General features: G+C 31.0%; 4 protein-coding genes across 5 annotated transcripts; 2 read left to right on the plus strand and 2 right to left on the minus strand.

Annotated features, from left to right (window-relative positions):
- Positions 1-349: 349 nt before the first annotated feature.
- LOC108851763 (serine carboxypeptidase-like 13) lies at positions 350-7,837 on the plus strand. Of its 2 annotated transcripts, XM_057008512.1 has the most exons (13): positions 350-564; positions 667-803; positions 888-964; positions 1,086-1,208; positions 1,301-1,403; positions 2,653-2,690; positions 2,857-2,958; positions 3,063-3,149; positions 3,230-3,298; positions 6,791-6,862; positions 6,937-7,058; positions 7,259-7,372; positions 7,454-7,837. In XM_057008512.1, exons 1-13 carry the CDS (start codon positions 440-442, stop codon positions 7,521-7,523), a joined length of 1,239 nt encoding a protein of 412 aa, XP_056864492.1. In that variant the 5' UTR covers positions 350-439; the 3' UTR covers positions 7,524-7,837. The 2 variants fall into 2 exon arrangements, with proteins under 2 accessions (XP_056864492.1, XP_056864491.1); XM_057008511.1 differs by having other exon boundaries at positions 667-964.
- A 1,639-nt stretch (positions 7,838-9,476) lies between these two features.
- LOC108851359 (serine/threonine-protein kinase SRK2J) lies at positions 9,477-12,574 on the minus strand. Its single transcript, XM_018624776.2, has 9 exons — positions 12,294-12,574; positions 12,119-12,193; positions 11,745-11,846; positions 11,591-11,644; positions 11,411-11,503; positions 11,236-11,328; positions 10,434-10,538; positions 10,240-10,338; positions 9,477-9,914 (listed from the first exon to the last, which is right to left on the minus strand). Exons 1-9 carry the CDS (start codon positions 12,411-12,413, stop codon positions 9,627-9,629), a joined length of 1,029 nt encoding a protein of 342 aa, XP_018480278.2. The 5' UTR covers positions 12,414-12,574; the 3' UTR covers positions 9,477-9,626.
- Positions 12,575-18,753: 6,179 nt separating this feature from the next.
- Positions 18,754-20,919, plus strand: LOC108851952 (BTB/POZ domain-containing protein NPY4). The gene is made up of 4 exons (XM_018625431.2): positions 18,754-18,961; positions 19,044-19,113; positions 19,196-20,254; positions 20,511-20,919. The coding sequence occupies exons 1-4, from the start codon at positions 18,900-18,902 to the stop codon at positions 20,757-20,759; spliced, it is 1,440 nt and encodes a 479-aa protein (XP_018480933.2). The 5' UTR covers positions 18,754-18,899; the 3' UTR covers positions 20,760-20,919.
- A 1,666-nt stretch (positions 20,920-22,585) lies between these two features.
- LOC108851953 (probable N-acetyltransferase HLS1-like) lies at positions 22,586-24,508 on the minus strand. Its single transcript, XM_018625432.2, has 3 exons — positions 24,306-24,508; positions 23,669-23,829; positions 22,586-23,572 (listed from the first exon to the last, which is right to left on the minus strand). Exons 1-3 carry the CDS (start codon positions 24,474-24,476, stop codon positions 22,699-22,701), a joined length of 1,206 nt encoding a protein of 401 aa, XP_018480934.2. The 5' UTR covers positions 24,477-24,508; the 3' UTR covers positions 22,586-22,698.
- Positions 24,509-25,475: the final 967 nt, after the last annotated feature.

Genomic DNA, 25,475 nt, shown 5'->3' on the forward strand with positions numbered 1-25,475 from the left:
ACATATTAAAAATCATTTAATTTTACATATTTTATAAAAAAAATATTATTACCTGTACATTTCAATTAATCAAAAAATAAAAAAAAAAATAATAAATTTTATATAGAAATGCTAAACCAAATTTATTTTGCAACGAAAAATTTTCTCTACAATGATAATTAATATGAAATGGAGCTAACACTAAAAACGTGGTCCTTGTCAACGTGCACCAAGAAATTTATTGCCATGACGAACTCTGACCTTGCGCATTAAAAACAAATAAAACTCGAAAAGCGCAGGATAAGATGAATGACGTCTAAAACAAAGTGATTCCGGACTTCCATAATATTGTTGACACTTGACACCAATCAGCACAACATTTATCTGTTTCACTTTTGGTAATTACAAAGATCCATTTTCTTTCGTCTCCCCTAAAAGGCATTTAGAAACTAAAAAGAGAATGAGTTTGACTCTTAAGCTAATAACTCTGCTTCTACTTGCCTTGAGTCACCATGCTGAATCTGGCTCCATCGTTAAGTTCCTTCCGGGGTTTGAAGGCCCTCTTCCTTTCGAACTTGAAACCGGGTTTGTAAATCATTTCTTCTTCTTTACATTAGTACTGTGAGTTTAGAGTTAGTAATTAGTCATTCTTTTTCTAAACTTAATTAGTTATTCTTCTTGATGTAGATACATTGGTGTTGGTGACCTACAAATGTTTTACTATTTCATTGAGTCTGAGAATAATCCGCAAGAGGACCCTCTTCTTATTTGGTTAACAGGAGGACCGGGATGTTCTTCTCTTTTCGCCATTCTTTTTGAGAACGGTGAATTTATAATATTATTTTATTTTCTTTTTCTCAAAGCATTATTTTTCAGTGATGAAGTGGGAAAAATAAATACATGTTTAGGGCCTTTGGCTTTGAAGTTCGAGGTTTTTAATGGAAGTCTCCCTTCTTTGGCCTCTACGACATATTCATGGACAAAGGTAGCATACAGTATAAAGTTCAAAAAAAAAACAAAAAAAAAAAGGTAGCATACAGTATACTTATACAACGATCACAATACCGAATGATCTTTTTATTGGTCATTTTGAATTTTGGATTCAGATGGCCAACATAATATTTTTGGACCAGCCTGTTGGAGCTGGCTTCTCATACTCAAGAACTCCACTTCTTAATAAAGTTAGTGATACAGGTGAAATTAATGTCATCCATGAGTTTCTACGAAAGGTAATAATATATGTACTTGAATGTTTTTGTTTTGCAAGTATTTGTCTTGGCGCATTAAAGCTTAATTCTTTTTATTTCGCTTTTCCGGGAAGTGGTTAAGCAAACATCCAGAGTTTTACTCCAACCCATTTTACGTTGCCGGAGATTCTTATTCTGGTAAGATTGTTCCGCCACTCGTACAAGAAATCTCAAGAGGTAAATATTTTTAATTTATTCATCTATCTTATTAAAACAGGAACATTACAACTTCTTCTAGGTGGATTTTTAAAGATGGACCTCATATATTTAAATTAAATGTCTCATTCTTTATATATAATACGTACCATAGTCTAACTTTGCATTGATGTATTTCCTTAAATACAATTCTTCTTTTTGTCCATATTCCATATATGATTTTTACATTTATTACATGTCGATTTAAATAAGATATATACTAAGAATACTAAAAAATATTAATCGTTCTATAATTACCCTATATAATTCATTTTAAATTGATCAGTATATTTTCATTGGCCATATTAATTTTATTAGTACGAATAATATTAGGTAAATAAGTCATAGACACATACATAAAGATATGACTATTCTTATAACTACGTTGGGCCTAATCTACTTTCTAAAACAAATAACACATAGCTTCCTATATTATATTGTATAGAATATAGTAATATTGTATAATATTATACTTATACAATAATACTAAAAACAAACCAAACTGAAATATAATATATATCGAAAATGCTTTGAACCATTACACACAAAATATATTAGACTTCAGAGATAAAATTCACTTTGATATTACGTAATAATTATTTTAAAAAATTAAATTTCGTAATGTAAAAAAACATAAGTTTTATATAAAATTTTGCGTTACAATAAAAAGACACAACTCGCGCTTGCAAAATGTTATTTTTACATATGAAAGACAGTTTTGATATTGTTCTTTAAACACAAAATTGAATTATACAAACTCGATACTACATAAAACTAAACAATATAGAATACATTTTAAAAATAAAACCCGTGCGGGTGTGCATATGTTTATATAATATATAAATATATTATGTTACACATATTTTCATATAAATAATACCCCAATGTAAGTTTTGTATGATAAATGTTGAAAATACAAAATATATAGCACTATATATTTTAAATAATACAGAAAAAATCTACTTTACGTTATCATAAAATTTAAAAATCAAATTTAGTAATTAAACACATTGCTTATTTAAACACATTAGTACACATTGTTATTTATCAAAATTTTATATTAATACACATTGGCGATCATGTATAACATTTAGTAAAAACAAAAATAAAAAAATGACTCCCGCTCGGTCGAGCGGGTCATGATCTAGTATCAATTAATCACCATACACTTTTCTTTGAATATTCTCTAATCACTTTCTGTTTAACCAATTTTCTCTGTCCCATGATGCAGGAAATTATATGTGTTGCAAACCTCCAATAAATATTCAGGTCATTGATATTTCACTGCTTCTAACATTATGCACACTATTTTCTTTCTAAGAAAAACATTATTATCATATATACTACTCTCTTTTTTGGTAAATGATCATATATACTACTTTTGAGAACTAAAGATTGACAAATGAATATTTTTTTTCTTACCACAAAAAAACAGGGGTATGTTCTCGGAAACCCTTTAACAGATATTAAGTTCGACCACAACTATAATATTCCATTTGCTCATGGAATGGCATTAATCTCGGATGAACTCTATGAGGTGTTACTTAATTTGTTTTTTTTTTGTTAAAAGCGTTAAGTGTTTAATTTGTTATTTTTCACTAGCGAGCTTAAAATTTGATCCTTACGAAATTTTGTTTACAGTCACTGAAAAGAATCTGCAAAGGAGATTACTCGAATGTGGATTCACGGAACACAGAATGCTTAAAGCTCATTAAAATTTACAATAAGGTACACATTCTGAAAGACTGGAATTTAACTAGTGTTCTATATTCTATTTACTAATGCTACCACTAATTCATTTTTTACAGTGTATTGACAAACTAAACATATACCATATATTATTACCAGATTGTGAAATGACATCTTCTCATTGCTTTGTAAGTAATACATCTTTTCCCTTATATAACACTTTTAGGGAATTGTGAATATTTATTTTGGCAAGTTCTTCACGCAAAATGTCACTTTATGATATTTCAAAGAAAAATCTATACTATTAAAAGAGAAACATTCTGAAAAAATCTACTTATAAAAGGTTGTTGGACCTATTCATTAGAAACTTAATATGTCTTATATTATACTTATCTTAACTAATCAATAATTACCAATATTATTAAAAGGAAATAATCCAACTGTTTATCATTTTATCTCCCGATATTTTTGCATCTGTGTATCCTTCCTTTTACACATCTCAATATTTTGAATGCATTATTATTCATTTCGTTAAGGAAAAGTCAAAACAAATTAATTTTTGACCTTATATAAATAACGTAAAGAATCTAACTACTACCGGTCGGTAATCAAATTAATTGATATGCTATTCATGTACTTTTTAAATCTACGTATGAACTTATAACATATGTTCAAGGGTATTATGTATATTTTAATTACAAACCAAATCTCTATATATACCATAAACCATATATTATATATTTATTTGACTTTCACCATTTTCATGTATTTTCTAGAATTTAGGTATTTGCTAGAATACATATTTTCAAGATATTTTTATCATACTTTTAGTATAAATTAAACCTTTTACCCAAACCATATTTCAATAAACTTCTAAGTCATATATCCTAAACCCTAATTCATATATTTCTAAATTGTAATCTGATTTTATATACATGTAATTCATATGACAAATCAAATAGTTTATTTAGTTTTATGTATTATTATGAAATACATGAGAAGTTTAATAAATATTTTTAAAAATTATTTTCATATTTTTAAAAAGACTTAAATAATTTGTAATAATAGAATGATTTCTTCGCACCATTTTAATGTAGATATACTATGAGTCCCAACATTCGATTTCGGTTCGTGTATTTTGTTTTTAGTTTTTCGGTTCTAGAAATTAAGGAACCGTTCATGTATTTACAAAATCTGGTTTGGTTTCACTTAGGTTATTTAAATTTGGTTCGATTTGATAGCAATGTTGGGAACGGGCCACCATCCCAAAAAATCAAGTCCAATTCTGTTCTGGTTTGATTCTGATTTTTGGTTAATTTCAGATATATAGATAAAAATATTGGATAATTTGGGGTTTTCAGTTTAAATATCGGGTAATTCATTTTGTTCAAATAAAAATATTGGATAATTTGGATAACTTTAAATATTTTGAATAAAAAATATTCAGGTAATTCAACCTTTGAGTAATTTGGTTTACAAATAGTAGTTTTAGCATATTTGGTTATTTAGAAATTAAATGTAATTATTATTTGTAGCTATATAATTTATATTTTGAAATTCAGATATTCATTTGGTTCTCAGTTCGATTTTAGTTTTTTTTTTGTTTTAGAGATATGAGATATGCTCAATGATTTTTTAAATTCATTTCAAATTTGTTTTTGTGTTTTCAGTTTGATATGATTCGGTTCACGGTTCTACGTAAATGTGCATATACCTATACACTGTATTATACAAACATTCATATAAAAGAGTTTATTTAATTTCAAAAATAAACCCGCGCTTTCTAAGCGCGGATCAAAATCTAGTATATAGTTAAATCAATACCACTAGTTAACAATTTATGGATTTTCTTCAAATATAATTATAAAAAAACTAAATATAAGATATTTCAAAATCATTGAACCATACATGATATTAGGAGTGTTCAATTCGGTAAAACCAAACCAAATAAAATTGAAGTGAATCAAAATAAAGAAAATGAATTGGATATGATAATATAAATAAATTAATCAATGTTATTTTTTGAAAACGAAATATGAATAAGATTTGGTATATAAACCTATCAAACTATATCAAAAAAAAAGATGATTAACTAAAATGTAGTTATTTAGTTATATGTAAATAAAATAATTCAAGTGATCATATATATCTATTTGTTTTATTGATATGATTTGATGTTTAAAATGCTGATTTTGAGAATTTATTATTTTAAAAGTTAAAAGTTGTAGATTTATTAATAAAGTTAAATAAATATAATTTTTGTGGACATATATTTGTGTTAAAGTCTAGTGATTTAATAATATTATGATATTACTAATTTCTTACTTTTTTGTCATTACTAATTTTCTTACTTTTTATAAAAATATATAACTCTTAGTTTTTTTACTAACTATTTTAATAGTTAATTAAAAATATAAAACATTATATTTGAAAACTAGAATGTTACATTAACTGTATTTTTAATTAATCCAATTTATAATTATATAAAATCAATTTATAGAAGATAAATATAGTTATAGTTTTTGGTATAGAACTAAATACACTGAAAATTGAAAATATATAAACCGAACTATACAAAAATAGATAAAGCTTTGGTAAATATCTGATTTTTATTAACTGAAAAACTGAAAGACAAAAGATATTGAACCGTGAAAAAACCGATATATAAATAAATTGAACACTCCTACATGATATGTGTAGGACCTTAATTTACAAAGGGGCACAATCTAAATAAGTATAGGATATATTATAAAGAATATGAATAAATACATAAATACCGTAAATCAAATAAAATGGACAATGATGTTTTGCAGAGTCGAGACTCAGGAATCTCTCTTTTTTTTTTAACTAAAAACTCTCGTAATGTAACGGTTGTATGGCGATTAGAGTCCCGGGACAAAACTGCATTTTTTCTATTCACATCATTTAAATAAAAAGTCTAGTAAACCTTCATTCTTTGTGTATTTTCACTAACAAATAGAAAAAAAAAGAGAGAAAAAGTAGAAGAGATTGTTTTTGTTTGCATACTTGTTAGTGGAATGGAAGGAGACATTATATAACTTAGGAAAATGCCAAAAACGTTTTTCGTCTTAGTGGAGATAAATATTGCATTAATTTTTTGGTATTAACCACAAAATTAATCAGAAATCAAAGAGATTTTTACTTTGGTGACTAAGACTAATTCTAAACAAGAATAATGACATTTGACCGAGTTTATTTTCTAAAATATTTTGTATTTATTTTCATAATCAAAATATTTTTTATGTAGTGATCAATTACATAATATGAAATTTTGATATAAAAATATAGGTTCTTGAATCATGATCTATGTACCCGAACTATTATCGAAACCGAACTCAACTCTATCTTTTACATTAATTCCACTTGGTACATGCGGTTGATTTAGTATAAATTCATATTTTCTATACTTGTTTAAGTTTATCAACCTTGTTAGATTCCTTCACATTGTCTATTTTGTGCTATTAGAGCGACAATCTTAAGACAAACAATTCTTATTCAAACAAACTTTGATTTTAACATAATGTACTAAAAATTGAGTTCCAACAATATGTCTCCTTCTTTTTTCTACTATTTTAATTAATTTTTCTTTTATTAATTCCAAAGTTTAGAAACCAATTCATTATAAACGTTGAGGTCCCTTAGCAAGGTTGCTTTTGCAGCTATATAAGTACTTTCTCCTTAGCAAGTGGGCCAACAACAACAAAGTTCGCAGAGCTCTTCAAGTCACTAAGGTGTGTACCAATAGTAAATATGTGAAGATATTAAGAAAAGTTTTAAAATCTTTAGGATGGATCTTTGTTTACAGGGGAGTATAGATAAATGGAGGCGATGTAATTATGATGTCATTCAGTATAAGTACGACATTCAAAGCACCATACCATACCATGTGAATAACAGCATTAGTGGCTTTCGATCTCTTATCTACAGGTAAGAGTTAAATATGACAAAAAAAAAGGTAAGAGTTAAATATGTTTTCTTCACTCCTTTCATCCTTTTACCTACATTGCAACGAAAGGCACTACCATATCATGATCACCATTTTACCAAAAAAAAGATATATCATGATCACCACTATTCACTAAACCGTACAACTATTAATTTTTGTGTGTTGGGTTTATGGTGAATAGTGGTGATCATGATATGGTAGTGCCTTTCGTTGCAACTCAAGCATGGATAAGGTCTCTCAATTACTCCATCGTTGATGACTGGAGGCCTTGGATGGTCAACTATCAGATCGCTGGGTATGTCATTTGTTATTTGGTTTAAAATTATCTTATAAAGTTCTCTTTACTTTTTTTATATGTGCTTTTTTTTTGTAACAGATATACGAGAAGTTATGCCAATAAGATGACATTTGCTACTATCAAAGCAAGTGTTCTCGTGTCGACTTAACATTTTTGAATTCACCTGTATAATTTTCATTACAATGAATTGTTTAAAAATTGTTGAACTTTTACATTACAGGGAGGTGGACACACGGCAGAATATAAACCAAACGAGACATTCGTCATGTTCCAAAGGTGGATAAGTGGCCAGCCTTTGTAATAGAGGCTCATGGCCTAAGGGTTTATGATTATAGAATATATACGTATGTAACATAACCAATCTGGCTTTTAGGATTTGAAAATTCAAACTTTACCTCATCCATATATTATATACTTTATTTACGAAAACAAATATGTAGTATTATTAAATAGGGAGTTTAAAGCGAGTAACGAGTAATGATGTGCAGCTCTATAATTCATACAGTAAAACTTCTATAAATTAATAATGTTAGGAATACACCAAAATTATAATTTTTTATTAATTTATAGAAATTATTAATTTACCGAGATACTAATTGAAATTAAAAACTCAATTTAGAACTATGAAATTATATTAATTTATAAAAATATTAATTTATAGATTATTAATTTAAAGAGGTTATACTGTATTTTTTTGCCAAAAAAAATTGGACAGCACCTAAATGCCTAAAGCCTTGATTAGTAGAGCATTATCATTAGTATTATGCTCCCAAACACATATCCCTGGACAGCCGTCACCTTCTCATATGCGACCGAGCTTTCCAGCGTCGATCCTGTTTAACTTGTTATTATTTATTACTTATTTAGAGAAGACATTTTTTGTTTGTCATGAATAAATATTTTGTTTTTTTAAGTATGACTAGATTTTGATCCGCGCAACCGCGCGAATGTTTGTTTTCAGTTTTATATATATATATATTTGGATTTTTAGTAGTATATATTTTAACATTAATCAAATACTTAATTGATTATATAACTATTCAAATACAATAACTTTATATTTACATGTTATAATTAATGACTTGTTTAAAACCATCACATGTATTATCTTTTTTTATATATTTATCTTATTGTATTTGCATTTAATTATTAAGCAAATTTATATATACATTAAGAAATATGTTTAAAAATTATTGTGTATTAAATTTATGTTAAATTCTGGTCCACCTTCAAAACTGAATTTATTTTTACCAATATTTTTTATGCTTACACATTTTAGATAATATATTATTATATATATAAAATTCTAAGATATGTTAATGTTTAGATATGTATTATATAATTTTCCTAACATGGTTATGATTATAAATTAGATAAAATATGATATAATTTTAATTTTTCATTTTATAAATAATAAATTAATATATTAAAGTATAATAATATTTCAAACTTCTAAATTAATGAAAATATTTATATATAATACAAAATTAATTAGTTAAATAAATATTAATAGGAAAGAAGTTAGCATTACCTAGATTCTAGGAATAATTTAAAATTTAATGGTAACATATGTAATATACACATAAACAAAATTTATGGTTAGTATATTATAAAGTAATAACAAAAATATATTTAACAAACATTTAAATGAATGGTCCAACTTAAAAAATCACACATGAAATGAGTTGTGACTTTTGTTTTAATATATAAGATAAGTAAAACAAACTTTTATGTCTATTTCGTACTAAGTATTATTTAGTAAGTAACTCTTAAATATCCTGAAAAACTCGTAAATAGTTCATAAGTATTCGTATATAGTTCACAAGTACTCGTGAATACTAAGTAATTGAGTAACTAACTACAAATAATTCATTTTTGATCAAGTATTCATTTTTAATAAGTTAAGTACAAGTCAAAAAAATTATTATCCGTACAAAGTAAGTCAAATTGCAATTACATGCAAAATAGCAAGTACTCCTCTTGTGTCCTATCTCTAATGAATGAGAAACACACCCAATACATAATGCTCGGTTTAGTTTTTCTGTTCTCTTTCTCTTTCTGTCAATAGTACTAAGTTATCTTTCATCATTGACACACAATCTAATAGTACTAACATAATCGATTTATTAGTCAAAATATATATTATTTTAAATTGTTATTTTACTCTTAACTTATCAACTTAATATCGAATTTCAAAAATAAAATTACAAGTACTTCTCATAATTTGACAACATTAATAATATTTTTTTGTCTATGGATATACATCATCACATTCTTCATCATTAGCATCCAAATATTCTTCTTCTTCTTCATCAACATCACCTTTTTCACCATTTCCAAGAGATTCGAGTGGGCTTGGAAGGTTTGGAATGGTTCTTGCCTCACCAAGTATCTTCATAATCTCCTCTACTCTTTGAGGAGAAAGGTTAATCAGATTACCATTCCTTTGGTAATATACTGATTGTGCGGACTCTTTTAGTTCTCTTGGCAAATTCTTTAGGAACCACGCATGACTCCTAATCTCTTTGAGCGTAACTCTCTATAACAGTTAAAAATAACAAAAATTAAAGAATAATTAGTTGATAACTATTAAAATTTATAAATACTAAAATGTTGTTTACGTATAGATTTACATTCAAATTTATTTGAAAATGTTATTTTTTTATTTCATTTACAATACACGGAATGAAACAAAAACCATTTAGGCTTTGCATTTGCGTCTTATAATCTATAAATATATGTAAAATAGAATAAGTGTTTTATAAACAAAATATTTTAAAATGAAAACACCCTTTTTCTTTTGTTTAGTTAGAACAATCTGATATAGTACATTTCACTTGTTAACAAGAAGAAGGTATACTTACATGTGATGGATTAGCAACAAATATACGAGATAATAAGTTCCTGCAATCTTCAGATATGTGAACATATCCTGGAATCTTGTACTTAACAGCCATTATTTTCTGCAATCCCAACATCAAAATAACATAAAGAGTACTGTGTTTATACGAATAAAAAAAATATCATCTCATTTAATTTTATCTATATATGAAAAAACCTGGACAGTTTTTCGGAAATTGCGTGGATCTTTAGGGTCTTCGAAAGGGTAAGCTCCTACCAACATAACATAGAGTGCCACTCCACAAGACCACACATCAACTGACTGTGTGTAGAAATATTATATCAAACAACCTCGGATTTCATTTTCTTTCTTTTAGGAACAATAAGCAACTTAAACACTAAACTTAGTCCGCATTGGTTCATCACAGTAGTGAATTCAGTTAAAATTTTATTTAATCAAATATATTATTATTCTCAAAGAAACGTTTTTGGAGACTTTACGGAATCTAAATAACAAAAATAATAATAATAAACTTTGCTCGGTTTATCCGAAATGGACAATCGTCCTCTTAGCAATGGATTTAAATGAATTTAAAAGGTCACACCACCAAGAGTTTTTTTTGACAAATCACACCACCAAGAGTTATGCACGTAATTTCCGAAAACAGATCTGGATATGTTAAGCTGAATAATGAATATAGCGACGTTTGCCAAATTAATTGGAGAATGGCCATTTGATTTGAATGGATATGGGATAAAGTCCAAACTATATAGTATATTTATCCTATATGATGGCGACAAGAAACAAATAGTATCCTATAAGATTAGTGATAGTTGTCATGTGGAAATTATGAAGCTTAATTTGTCGTTTACTACTCTTTTCTATCTTTTATTGTTTTATAACTATTGAAAGTGGAATTCAAATGAAAAAAAAAAAATCTATTGGAAGTGGAATTCAGACCTGTAAATATCTTCATTACTATTATTAAAAAATGGAATTATGAAAATAATTTGTTTACCTTTCCGTCGTATTCCGAACGACCAAAAACTTCCGGTGCTATATATGCCGGAGTCCCCACCGTTGATTTAGGGTTTGAATGGAGAATAGAAGACTACATAATAAAAAGTATTAAACATTTAAAAAATTAATTATAAGTAATAAAAGAAAATAAATGGAATGATTAAGAAAAGAACCTTCGAGTAGCCAAAATCACAAATTTTTAGACGGGGTGCTGGACTTCCATCAAGCAAAATGTTTTCTAATTTCAGATCTCTATGGCATATTTGCTACAAAATAAATTTGGTCATCAATAAAACACATAACTCAACTACATTATAAACAATTTAATTGGTATGTACTAAAATTAAATTTACCATTGCATGTAAGTAATGCACGCCGCAAATGAGTTGTTGAAAGAAATATCTAGCCTGCATGTAGAAAACATGGTTATCGAAATAATAAATTCATTTTAACTAGAACTATATAGCGTGTATATTTGTTGACACAAGTCATGATTTCTGAAAAAACCTCAGCTTCGCTGAATCGACCAGCGCTTGATATCCGATCGAACAGTTCTCCTCCAGCTGCATACTCCATTACAATTCCCAGATGTGTCGGAGTTAAGACAACCTAAGTCATCGACACACACCAAGTTTAAAGTTTGATTAGCACAAATACCTCATGTTTTGTAGCTTCTCAATAACTGTGGGTTCAATATGCCATATCGAATATATCAATGGACCGGTTCGTCCAAGATTCGAGTTTGGGGAGAATCCGAATTAAGAGTCAAACATGATATATATTTGTTAACTATATGTCAACCAAGAGATTCGAGTTAAGGACAATAAATTAACCTAAGATTCAATTCTTGATTAAAAACAAAAAATATAAATTTATCTTGCCTCTTTAAACCGAACAATGTTGGGATGATTGAGAGATCCATGATTGACGATTTCTCTTGCAACGTTCTCATCTATCTGCATCAACAAATCATTTTTATAATAATATAAATGTCTCTGATATCAAGAAGAACAGATCAACTGAAAAAATTTACAAAAGAAGAAGATTAAGAAGAACCTTGTATCCTCTATCTATGAATTTGACAGCCACAAGCTCGTTTGTTTTCTTGTTACGCATAAGCCGAGCCAATCCAAAATTACCAAATCCCAAATCCTTCACCATCTCATACTTATCCATGGCTACCACTTTTTCTCACTTCTCTAAAACCTCGATGTCTTTTTTTCGAACTTTTTTGTGTGTGAAACTTCTGTCTCTTTACATTTTAGAGAGATATATAAAGTAACAGAAGAAAAGTTATTAAGTTTACACGTAGCAAAATATGACAACTACTCGACCAAAGAGCTTTTCAGAGCACCAATAGACATTTTAAGTATATATTTTAGTACATGCCGGTTTAGAACTTAAATTGGTTTGATTGATTTGTCTCTTTTTCATTCGGTAAGGTGAAAATGTTTAGAAATTATCTAATTATATTATTTTTCTTAACACTGGAAAAGTATTTTATTTCAAATAGTCTTCAACAAATACCGTTTACCAGTAGGAACTATGGTAAATGATTAAATTCTAATGAAAGAACACACAACTTTACCTTAAGTAAAAGATACTATGCTCTATGACGTAAAAGATGATAAACAGCTTCATGACAATTGTCGTAATTGCAACTCTTATTCGGGAAGTAAAAGGATAACAATATGTGCCACCATAACCACAGAAGCTATATAAGCAACAGAAACAACCAACCCACGCCAATGCTCAGATCCACAGACGCAAGAAAACACAACATCTAATGTTAATCGCACTCTTGGAGACCGAAAAAAGAAAAGCAACGACTGAAATCACACGATGAAGAAAAAGAACCCACTGTTTGAAATTCCAGAGCGCACCAAGAGAAGAGCAAACACACCAAGTGCAACTCATCCACGAACTCACCAATACTATCTGCCATGCCATAGTGGACGACAAGACATGCTTAGAGAGGAAACCCCCAACGCCTAGGAGCTACCGTCTCAAGCAATACAGAAACCCACCGAATATCAATAGATCTAAACCCACAGTTAACTTTCACCAGCCACCAAAAATCCAAAGTGACAAAGAGAACATAGAAGCAAGGAATACAAAAGAAAGAAACAAATAAAAAGAAGATGAAGGATCCAACTGCCACAGAAAACAGAGGTAGCAGCCGCAGGAAAGGAAGATCTTAGTAAGAGGAAATCCTAATTGAACAATAACCTTAGGTTTATTTCGATTCCAATTAAAATTCTTTTATGTATACATTTAAATATTTTTGTTATTTTTGGTTTACAAAAAATATGTTTGTTAGTTTTATTTTTATTTTTAATTGAGGAAGAGCCTTGTAGTACAAGAGAATATCCAAGTCACAAACTACAACTCCCTCATGGAACTTGCGAAAGCTGTCTATCGATCATCACCGACATCACTCAGATGACACGTCGACGGAATCAGAGTCAAATTCGTTTGGAGAAGACTATCCTCGTCTGGGTAATCAGGCAATGTTTCTGAATCGTCGCGAAGTTCGAAGTTGGGAGATGAGATTTCGAGATCCGATTCAAATCAGCTTCTCCAGGCTGGAACACCACGAGAGGTCTCAACTTCCTCTTATACCCTGCTCACTGAAACGGGACAACTCGGTACAGTTACACTTACGCCACATATGTTTACGTAAACTATTCAAGCGACACCTATGGTAGTGTATCAGCATGATCTGTGATGTTATGCATCTGTTGTTCTGTTCATTCAAGTGTGGTCGATTCCAATAGATGACATTTTTCTCTGTTATGTACAGTTTTTTTTTCTTTTTTTAACAACACTCTGCTATGTAGAGTTTATTTCTGCTTTAATCGGTTTATGTATTAAATTGTTTTCAATATCAACAATCCAGTTTCTCAAAATCGTCGTGTATGAAATTTTGGAATTCTGTCATGACAAAAGAAAATTTCATTAACCAAAAACGTACAATACATAACTTATAGATGGAATCATGCTTTTTGCGCAACATAAGTAAATTTCAAAACAAAACAAATATTGGACTGGAAAAACAAAAGGTACAAAAATCTATAAAGTAAAAAATATGGCACAGAAAGGAAATATGATTTCAGTAAAAGTTGAAAATTCGTAGTTCAAATTCAAGTCGTTCAGTTAAGACGACCGCGAAAATCACAATAGGTAAATATTTTCTTTTAGTTTATCTTATATATTTTTTTTAAATGTAGGAGAACGTTGCAGATGTCTGGGAAGGAGCTGCTCCTCCTCCCTCTGTCTTTTTTCACTTCTTCTAACACTAGAAGACAATTGGAAAACGTCCGGCATCAGAGCATGACGTGAAAAAAACACATTGGATGGGCATGTTTCCACCGTGTCTCCGGAGCACAGTTGAATGTAGATATCATTGATGTTGGGTATAGAATGCTAGGCCAAGAAACCCAGGCAACCCAACCTGTCCTCCTTCAATGCAAATTTTTATTTTACCAAATATAATCAAATCTAGTAAAATTCTGAACACATCCATAATTTGGTACGGAAGAACTGAAACTAAATATAATCCGAACCAATATCTAAAAATATTCAAATCAAAATTATATATTTTAAATATATTCATTAAATTTATATTTATATCCAAAATTATTAAAAATATTTTAAAAATTCTTAAATATTTGAAAATATTCGAATAACCAAAATTAAATAAATATCCATAAATTCAGCAATTACTCATATGAAAGAAAAAAAAGAAATCAATTTAATAGTGCAAATAAAATTTTATTTATTTACAATGAAAAAAGAAAACAAATTCCTTCACCAATATGAAATTTTTACGTTTCCAAATTTTATGAAATAACACTTGAACTTTCAATGATTGTATGGAGAACTTTAGCTTTCAAAAAGAAAAATTTAAATTTTATTCCAAATTTCAGTTTCGCTGAAAGTTCTCCTACAGCTGCGTACTCCGCTACAATTCCAAGATGTGTTAAACTAAGACAAACCTAAATACTCAACAAAAAAAATCTTTTAAGTTTTTGTTAATTAATGTCTACTCTGAAACGATTAAGTATCCATATTTGTAGATATAAAAAAATTGGGTGGTTGTCGAATAAAGACCAAGAAATCAAAGAGGCCGTACTCTGATCGTTTCTAATTCTCTCCCTCGTATATATAATGCTGAAGTTAAAGGTATCTTTTCGCAACAAACATGGTCGTAAACACTTGATGCTCGTGTATGTCCATCATTTTGACTGGTAAAACTCCTCAAGAACATTTTCCAGGGAAGTTTTCATAAGAAAAAAAAACATTTTTCAGGTATAATAGAAGAAATAAAGGAGACACGGTGGTGGTGACGAGATATTCTACAGAAGACAAAGTTGCATCTCACACATACGTATGTCGGTATGTGGGAGAGACAACGCATGTTTATTAATCTATAAACATTGCAATGCAAGCCATCTTGTATAGGGAGGGAAAATGGTGAGAGGATGCATACTAAGCTTCCATATATTGCAATGATAACCATTGTATGTGCAGCAATGTTAAAGTTAAGTCTATTAAGCGTCACCATTATGAACAATAAGCTAACACTATATAAATACCAATAAGGCAAATAACACTTGCATGTTGGTTTTCGTTTACACTTGCACAACCATTTAGCCTTCTTTGATCCCTGATTAAAATAGGAAAACTTACGAGTACGTTATCTCTATTGTGTGTCAAGAAACTATCTCTGACCTCTGATGTTAGGCTTACACTAAACCATCTTTATAGAAAACTGACAAGTTTGGAGGAAACTTAAGTAGTATAATAGTTTCTCTCATCTTATTAACTTAGACAATAGGCTTTTTTACATAATAGAATAGGAAATCTAACTTATACATTAATGATATATTTCCTAATAGTTACATCCAAATATATTCGGGGTGATCTCGTAATCCCCGAGATCTTCCCGCAAGCTCATACGTGGTAACACGTATGAGATTGGACAATCATTAAATAATTTTCATGGTGTTTATACCCCACCATAAGGCCATGTTTATACCTCGCCACGGTCATCAATAGCATTTATATCTCGTCACGGTCATCGATTTAATGAAGAATACTGTAGTAGTTGTGTATCTTCATCTTCTCATGCCACCATGTGAACTGAACGAACCCATCTGATCCATGCTCAAAGTCCACAGCAACATCATCAAATAATCACTCCACTGGATCCGTATATACCCGTTGGAGTCGTCATCTTCGTGACTACATCGAAGTTGTAATTGATAAATAGCCACATGAAGATCATGATAAAAGAATATTACACAAGTGAAATATGAACGAATCCATCCATGGTCCATGCTCATAATCCGCAGTAATAATAATCAAATCGAACGTCGCCCTCTTTGTTGTATAAGACAACGTCTTTTCTTCTTCTTCTTTTTTCTTTTGTTTTAAATAGTAGCAAAACCAAAAAAATATAAATCTATGAAAGTAAATATAATTGTAATAATCAAAACTCAGTCACGAAAAATAAGTAGTAGATAAGACCTTCATATTCTTAGAAAGCATTACGTAACTAGAATTTTTTTTTTCTTTTGAAAAGCAAGAAAAAAATAAAACCATAACCCATAGGAAGGACCTATGGCTTTAATACCATGATAAGTTTGGAGGAAACTTCAGTAATATAATAGTTTCTCTCATCTTATTAACTTAGCCAATAGGTTTATTTATACAAATTACATAACTTGTCCAGCAAGTTCTTTACATAATAGAATAGGAAATCTAACTTATATATTAATGATATATTTCCTAATAGTTACATCCAAATATATTCGGGGCGATCTCGTAATCCCCGAGATCTCCCAATAAAAACATACAAAAAAGATTTGATTCATTTTGTCCTTTGAATAAATGTTACCAAGAAATTCTGATGCTAGAGAGAGAACTGCTTAGTGGGGTTATTGGTTCTAGAATTTTAATGGATTTAGAAATTTCAACAGATTTGGAAATTTTTTATAAATCCACTGACTGTAAAATCAAATAAATGGATTTCATAAGAATTCAAATAAGATTTCAAAATCAAGTAAGTAGATTTATTATAAATCAACCAAATGGATTTACGAGAGATGAGACCAGCTTATTAGTATTGTTTTTGTTTGAATTCAATATGAGAAGAAAGATGTATACTCCATAGGGTCAAGGAAACATTTTGGAGGAAAGAAATCAAAGAAACGTTTAAATAAAAATAATCATTTGATATAACAGAGAATAAACTAAAATAGCAATAATCATCTACTACTCATGAAATGATTAATGACAGAAACAAACAAGAAATTAGGAAATCTCTCTCTACCTCTCTCTTTGAAGTTCTTAAAATGTTTAAACAGAAGATGGCTAACGTGCAAGACGCTGAGTCGCTGACGTCAATGATTATCTTCATTTTAAACAGTGAGCTGTCAATCTTCATTTTTAGATTCATAGTGGATTGTTTGAACTACAATCTCCTTTCTGTATTTTATATGGGAAATTTAACTTTTACAATGCAGAGAGTGTTATTGATTAGCTCATTTTAAATTCAGAAAGCGTTGTATATTGAAAGAAAATCAAGCACTACAAAAGTTAACAAAGGCAGCAAAAAACTTGAAAAATTGTGGTCAGTTTACTTAACATGTAATTTTACGTACAGCTTTCATCCTATTATTCAGGATGTCATGATGAAGTTGGATGGAGAAGAGCCTAATGTGTTCTGATGAGGTTGTAGCTGTAGCCTGTAGGTGGTGTGGGGTTCATGTCTTCGTGAACAGAAAATAAATTGTGATGTTGAGAGAGTTTTTTTAAAAGTCAATATTACAAATCCAAGGAAAATAACAAGGTTTACCTTTGTATTTGTTCTTTTGTATTTTGAGAGTAAAACCCCTTACAAATCCATTGAAATATAGTTTCAAATCAAATCCTTAAATAAATTCTTGTTATTGAATAACACTTGATTTCAAAATCTATTTTAAAATCATATAACCAATAACACTTGATTTGCATATAGATTTTAAAATCATAAAACCAATAACACTTGATTTGGTTTGGATTTCTAAATCCACTAAAATATACAAACCAATAACACTTGATTTACATATAGATTTTAAAATCATAAAACCAATAACACTTGATTTGGTTTGGATTTCTAAATCCACTAGAATCAACCTTTTTGCACTCATCACCCATAAAATCAAAATTACAAAGATGCAACCTTTGGATTCGTTTTCTTTTGTGTCTTTCCTTGTAGTCAGAATCTTTAGTCTATTTTAATCGAAAAGAAAAACATTACACAACGGGCAACAAAAAAGAGGAGCTTCATGTGTGTTCTCTGTCTGTGAATGTGTGTAGCACTTAGATAAAGGAAAAGAGACAAGCGTGGTATCTGGATGTTCGAGCCTTCAGTTGGTGGGTGTGTTGTTGCGAATCTCTAAAAAAACTATATATTATATATATGTTAATATGTATGTTTCCAACGTGAAAACTCCATAAACAATATTTCTTTTAAAGTCACTCTTTCCTTCCAAAACTAGCTCCTTAAGCTTTCTTGAGAATAAAGTTTGAGCATAGATCTCTTTAGCTTTGTTTCTTTTTTGGGCTAAAGAACTTCGAATTCTTGAGTGCAACAAGGCTCAAAGAGAAGAAATAATGAAGTTTATGAAACTTGGATCCAAACCTGATACGGTTCAGTCAAAAGGAGACAATGTTAGGTATGTAAAAACATATTCTCACATATTCTTACTTCTCTCTCTCTCTCTTGATGATACTTAGACGATGGTTTCTTGCTCTTAGGTATGTAGCAACTGAGTTAGAAACAGAGCTCATCATCACCATCGGCAATATCAAGTTTTATTTGCAAAAGGTATGAACCACTCTCAAGTTTATAAACATTAAAAACAATCAAAAACAGATACCCTAAAAAGAACAGTTTTCATGTTTTTCAGTTTCCACTGCTTTCCAAAAGTGGATATCTCCAAAAACTCATAGCAACATCAAGAAATGATGAGAAGAAGAACCAAGTTGATGAGATTGACATATCAGAGATTCCTGGTGGCTCTGTTGCTTTTGAGGTTTGTGTCAAGTTCTGCTACGGCATCACGGTGACCTTAAACGCTTACAACGTGTTTGCAGCTCGTTGCGCAGCTGAGTTCTTGGAGATGAATGAAACGTTTGAGAAAAGCAATCTTGTTTACAAGATCGATGTGTTCTTGAACTCGACTATCTTCCGTAGCTGGAAAGATTCCATCATTGTCTTCCAGACCACAAGGGATCTCTCCCCTAACTACTCTAATGAGTTTATCCACAAGCTTGTCAAGCGTTGTCTCGACTCCATCGCTTACACAGCTTCCATAGACACCTCAAAAGTCGAGTGGTCTTACACTTACAACAGGAAGAAGAAGCTTGATGAGAAAGCTGTTCCAAAAGACTGGTGGGTGGAAGATCTATGTGAGCTTCATATTGATTTGTATAAACAAGCCATCGAAGCTATCAAGACGAGAGGGAAAGTGCCTGTTGAAGTCATTGGAGAAGCGTTACATGCTTATGCAAGAAGAAGAATAGGTGGTTTCAGCAAAGGCTCAGTGAGAGACATTGACAAATCTTTGACTGAATCCATCATAGAGCTTCTCCCTGATAAGAAAGGAAGTGTTTCTTCAAGTTTCTTGAGTAAGCTGCTTCGAGCGTTGATGTTTCTTGGATGCGAAGAAACCGTGAAAGAGAGGGTAAAGAAGCGGGTCAGCGAGCAGCTTGAAGAGACAACAGTGAATGATATCTTAATGTTTGATATAGATATGGTGCAGAGCCTAGTCAAGGAGTTTATGGAGCGTGATCCGAAAACTCACTCAAAAGCATCTGTTGCAAAGCTCGCTGATGGATACTTAGCTGAGAAATCAAGAGACCCTAATCTCCTACTCCAGAGCTTCCTCTCTCTCGCTGAAACGGTTTCTAGCTTCCCAAGACAGTCTCATGATGGCTTATACCGCGCCATCGACATGTTTCTCAAGGTAACCCAAGATGCAAATCCTCTGTTTTTTTTTTTTTGTAATGACAAGGAAGTCATTGACCCTAAAGCCCGTAGATATTCTTAAGACTAGATATAAACCATGTTAACTTTTTTTTTCCTTTTATAAAAGAAGGTCCCTCTCAATGGAAATCGAACATGCGACCCCTTAGACCCTAACTAGATGATCCAAAAGTTTTTGCCACTAGATGTGGTAATATAATAGCTCTTGATTATAATGACCCATTGTAATGTTTCAGGAACATCAAGGGATTTGCAAAAGCGAGAAGAAGAGAGTTTGCGGGTTAATGGATTGTAGGAAACTATCAGCTGAAGCGTGTGAACATGCAGTGCAGAATGAGCGTTTGCCAATGCGGGTGATTGTACAAGTTCTGTTTTTCGAACAGATTAGAGCCAATGGTTCATCAACAGGATACAGCACTCCTGAGCTCACCACAACAACTCTGAACACCGAGGATGACGAATGGGACCACGAGAAAGAGTACTGATCTCAGCATTAGTGAATCTCTACCATTTGTTTCCCACTAGAATCGACAGCTTTTATTGAGTTTCCTTTTAATGAAAACATTTGGTTATTAATCTTTATAAATGGGCCAAGTAGCAATGGGTCCTAGTAATGAGCTTTGTGCCCAGCCTCAAGCCCGTTCTTTGCCCCTATTTAAACTGATGTTTATCGAATTTGTTTAAAATCTCTTATGAATATTAGCAAGCATGACTGCATGAGTACTTGAGTAGATATACTAACTCGTGGCTTCAATTCCCCACCTCCATTTTTAGGACACTAATCTGGAAAGGCCCATGGCTTTAAAATCTACAATTGATGTTACACTTTCAGTTATACTATTCAGTATGTAAGTGTTGAATATATGTGACTAACAATGTGAGATAAGAAAATCAAACGTTAAGAGTTTTTGTTTTGTTTTTGGTAGTCAAAATAGCTTTGCATTACTAATGTTGTCATTGCTTTCAGTAAAATAAAATTCGTTTTGTCGATTTATAGGAAAAGGTAAGTACAATAAATAAAGAGATTTGAGGGTAAATAACCAAAGAACAAGAACTGCATGTAATAAAAAATTTATTTTATTTTTCAAAAAAAAATTGTTATCTTTTCCTTACAAAAAATATATTAAAATTTATGCCAATGATATGTATGAGACATACGTAATATTACCCTTTTTGTAATGGCTTTTTAATTTTTAAAACAGTTGGAGATGCGACAAAAAATAAAAAAAAAGAACTGCTGGAGATCTGTTTTTTTTTTGGGAAAACGACCTATTTCCCCACCATAACTATGGTATAGTAATAAATGTACACAAAGTTTCGACATTGTCTAAATTGCACAGCACAAAAGTATGACAACCCGTTTCCAAATACGATGAAAGTTCGAAACCCGTTTCCACACAGACCAAGATTTGGCTTGGTTTTAATGGTTTACTACATGAACCGTTAGTAAACCAGTTCGTATCGGTTAATATTGGTACACCTCGACCCAGTTAAAGATCCGACTATGGATTGATTTAAACCCGACCCGAAATCCCTTTGAAACCCCCAAAACCGAGTTGATGCCTTTAGAACCCTAAAATCTAAAAAAATTCAGAGAGAGAATCCGTTTCCCAGACTCAGAAAGTATGAGGCATGAATCTGAAAATTCGAGTGAAGTCTCTAGCGTTCGAGCAAGAGGTCGTGTTGTTGGTGTTCCGAAGAGATGTTGGTGTGGAGAATTAGTTATCCCTTTGATGTCGACAATCGAAGGAGCAACGATGTGGAGGAGCAACGACGTTCTTCTTCGCGAGAGTTTCTAATTTGTTTAACTCGGGTCATGGGTTGGTTTATGGGGATTTAATCGGGTTTTTACTCTTTAAACGGGTCATAATCGGGTAGTTTTGGTTTAGTTAGGTTAGTCATTGGTTAACTTTAGGTTTAGGGAACACTAACCAACTTTAAACCACTATTTGTTGGTATTAGTTCGATTTTCAAAGTTAAGGGGGAATCGGGTTTCGAACTTTCATCGTATGTGGAAACGGGTTGTTAAACTTTTGTGGTGTGTAATTAGGACGAGGTCGAAATTTTGTATACATTTATTACTATGTGATAGTTACGGTGGGGAAATAAGTCGTCTCCCCTTTTTTTTTTCATTTTTCCTTTCATCTTTACTTGTTTCAGCCTTATAAAAAATATTACTTGAATTTAAAATTGCTTTTTAAACAAAAACAGATTCCCTTCAAACAAGGGATATTTCATCCAAGATTTTTCTTATAAAATACTACCTTCGATTTGCCAAAACGAAGTATATATAACTTCGAATCTCTTTTAAACAAGTTACATATTTAAAAGAATCTTACTACATCATTCATTCCAAAGGTTAAAAGACATCGAATCTGACATGAAAGATAAATATTCGTTTCTAACATAATCTAATTTGAAATATCAAAATTCTCTAGGGTCAACAAAAATGGAATTGCCAGGTGGCGATTTAGTCCAGTCACCAACAGAGCCGTCACTATAATCTTCTCCAAGCCGTTTAATACACCACAAGTCTTCATCACACGATAGAACCTTCCAATGTGGTATCCCTCTCCGGACCGGCTCTCCTACGGCCACTTCCGCTGCCACAACACCACATCCTCCTTCTTTAGCCAGGTTATGCGCGTGACCGCACAAAGCTTTCACCATTTTCTTCACGCATGGTCCTTCACCACCAATGCCATACATAAAATGAAGTCCAAATGGCTGAAAAATCGCTGGAATAGACGGAATTTTCAAAAACGGTAGCGTTTTATCAACCACACGCGTTGTTTTGGCCAACACGCGTCGTAGTCTTGATGCACCACGAACTTCTAACCTAAACGAGTCTTTACAGTTCCACACGCTTAAAACCGCCCAAGAATCAGGTGGGTACTCCAGAAATTTAGCTGAACCGGGCCACGACCCGAACCCGGACCCGTAACAGCTGTCACGTGGAACAGCAATGAATGTTCCAAGCGAGAGTTTGTTGTTAAGAACAGAGTCGATGTCTCGTGGAAAAAACTCGGTTGTGCTAAAGTGTAGCCGGTAAAGTGATTCAGCATCCGACGGTTCAAGCTTGAGAACCGTAACCTGATTAGAAATGTTGACCCGGTGTGCGTAAACTGGGTTAACCAAAATGGACGGGGTACGAAACTTAGTGTAACCACATTTTCCGGTGAAAAGATTAACCGAAGCCTGATTGTCGTTTTCAGTAGCAATGTAGGAATATTCTGCACCGTTTTGATTAAACCATTTCTCTATCTCCTTCACGAGCTGAAAGCCTATTCCAAGCCTCCTGCGTAATTTAAAATGTGACGTGGTTAACTTAATCACTTATAGTTAATTATTAATTAGCGTTAGTTACGTGCATTAAATGAAAATATAAACGAACCTGTGAGTAGGAGAAACGCGGAGGCCCAAAACGTATGCGAGTTTAGTGTACAGTGGTTTGGTAGTAACATCGAGTGTTTTGCTACCACATGTAACTGTTTTGATACATCCTCGAATCATTCCAACTAACTCTTTGTTATCCTCGGTAGCAATCTCAGCCACCTGTACGAATTTTCAAATTTTACTAAGAATTTTATTTTTATTGTTCATTTTTAATTAAAAAACAAAACACTAAAAAGTAAGCAAACCACACTAATTTTCAAATTACTTTTCAAATTTTACTAAGAGTTTTATTTTTATTGTTCATTTTTAATTAAAAAACAAAACACTAAAAATTAATTTTTGTGTACTTGCTTCATAATGAGTTAGCTGCTCGAATAACTTCAACTTAGAAAAACGGGGGTTTGTTATATTTTTTTCTCTAACACTAAAAGAAATAAAATCAACATTATTTCATATATCAGCTACATAATTATTTTAAAATAAAAATAATTCTCTCTAACTATGATTACTACGAAATGACCTATAACTTCTAAAACTCTCTTTTAATTCAATCTTCAGACTTTTTTTTTCAAAAATTGAATTAACTTCAATTTGAGAAAATGGGTTTTGGATAAGAACTGGGTTCTAGAAATTACCAGCATGAGGTAAGAAGGTGAATGTCGGACACGGCAGATCGGGTCACCTAAGAGATCGGTGAAGAGAGAGAGCTTTCCGGTCGGACCAACTTCGCACCGCCTTTCAACGTCTTCCACGGTGGCTAAGTCCTTGCTTGGGTCGTATTCTCTAACCTCCACAACCGTCGTCATATTTTCTTTATCTCAAACACTAAACTCAGAGGAAAGAGATAGATAGAGAGAACTGAAAACAAGTGTGAAGTAGCTAGGGTTTTATATAGAGGAAGGGTGACTGTTGCAATTTTAAAAAAGTCAGCAGATTTTCCGAGGACATAGGATTTTTTTTTTATAATCTTATAGTATTAAATTGTATGACGTGAAGTATAAGCAAAGAACATAGCAGCTATCAGTTTTATTATTTTGTTGGCTTTAGAAACTATACAGTAGCTTTCTAATTGGAGGATTTTTTTTAAAAGAGAGTTTTTCAAAAGTTTTAGAAAATGAGTTGCTATTATTTACGTCTAATATATACACATAACTTATCTACAATGATTTGCGGTCATTTGTGGATACAGATGGTTGCGGATTTAAACGTTTTTAAAAATTTTGTACGATTGTATATCAGTTAGAAATTGATGCGTTTGTGGGATACTTATGACTAGGTTAACTACCAAATGCAGCAACTGTTAAACAATATTTACATTTTATATAATTACAAAAGTATTAAAACCATAATATTATTATAAATATAAAAATTATATTTATAAAATTATATTATTAAACTTTTAAAAATTATGGAAAATATTTTTGTGTTTTCAAGTTTTAATATATATATATTAGTATTTCTATTATTTCAATTTAAATTTTTATCGAATATTTTTACTTTTACATTTATATTTTTCTTGTTCAAAAAAAAAATTGTTTTCTTGCAACCGTCAGCAACCGCAAACACTATATGAAACCAATTTTTGGTTTAAGAGATTCGGAACGGTTTAAAATGATTTGTAACATTTTTATGATTATTTTAAAACATACCAACCGTAAAATCTGCATTTGCGGGTTTACGGGTGGTAGCAGAGAAATCGGTCATACCATTAATCAGGTTCAGGCCGTTTAGAAATCTACCAAATATTATTGGAGAGAGTTTAATAGGACCTTGTACTAAATTGGTAATTCCCTTCGAAATATGTC

Source organism: Raphanus sativus, chromosome 4 (genome assembly GCF_000801105.2).
Source record: "Raphanus sativus cultivar WK10039 chromosome 4, ASM80110v3, whole genome shotgun sequence".
Taxonomy (NCBI): Eukaryota; Viridiplantae; Streptophyta; class Magnoliopsida; order Brassicales; family Brassicaceae; genus Raphanus; species Raphanus sativus.

Excerpts from the sequence above, each read along its gene's own strand:
- LOC108851763 (XM_057008511.1), top strand. The coding sequence starts at position 440 with ATGAGTTTGACTCTTAAGCTAATAACTCTGCTTCTACTTGCCTTGAGT. Across the intron at positions 2,691-2,856 it reads AACCTCCAATAAATATTCAG|GGGTATGTTCTCGGAAACCC; the intron begins GTCATTGATATT and ends ACAAAAAAACAG. Across the intron at positions 3,150-3,229 it reads TCATTAAAATTTACAATAAG|TGTATTGACAAACTAAACAT; the intron begins GTACACATTCTG and ends CATTTTTTACAG.
- LOC108851359 (XM_018624776.2), bottom strand. The coding sequence starts at position 12,413 with ATGGATAAGTATGAGATGGTGAAGGATTTGGGATTTGGTAATTTTGGA. Across the intron at positions 12,194-12,293 it reads TCATAGATAGAGGATACAAG|ATAGATGAGAACGTTGCAAG; the intron begins GTTCTTCTTAAT and ends TTGTTGATGCAG. Across the intron at positions 11,504-11,590 it reads TGCATTACTTACATGCAATG|CAAATATGCCATAGAGATCT; the intron begins GTAAATTTAATT and ends TTTATTTTGTAG.
- LOC108851952 (XM_018625431.2), top strand. The coding sequence starts at position 18,900 with ATGAAGTTTATGAAACTTGGATCCAAACCTGATACGGTTCAGTCAAAA. Across the intron at positions 18,962-19,043 it reads TCAAAAGGAGACAATGTTAG|GTATGTAGCAACTGAGTTAG; the intron begins GTATGTAAAAAC and ends TCTTGCTCTTAG. Across the intron at positions 19,114-19,195 it reads TCAAGTTTTATTTGCAAAAG|TTTCCACTGCTTTCCAAAAG; the intron begins GTATGAACCACT and ends CATGTTTTTCAG.
- LOC108851953 (XM_018625432.2), bottom strand. The coding sequence starts at position 24,476 with ATGACGACGGTTGTGGAGGTTAGAGAATACGACCCAAGCAAGGACTTA. Across the intron at positions 23,830-24,305 it reads CACCTTCTTACCTCATGCTG|GTGGCTGAGATTGCTACCGA; the intron begins GTAATTTCTAGA and ends AAATTCGTACAG. Across the intron at positions 23,573-23,668 it reads CGCGTTTCTCCTACTCACAG|GAGGCTTGGAATAGGCTTTC; the intron begins GTTCGTTTATAT and ends TAAATTACGCAG.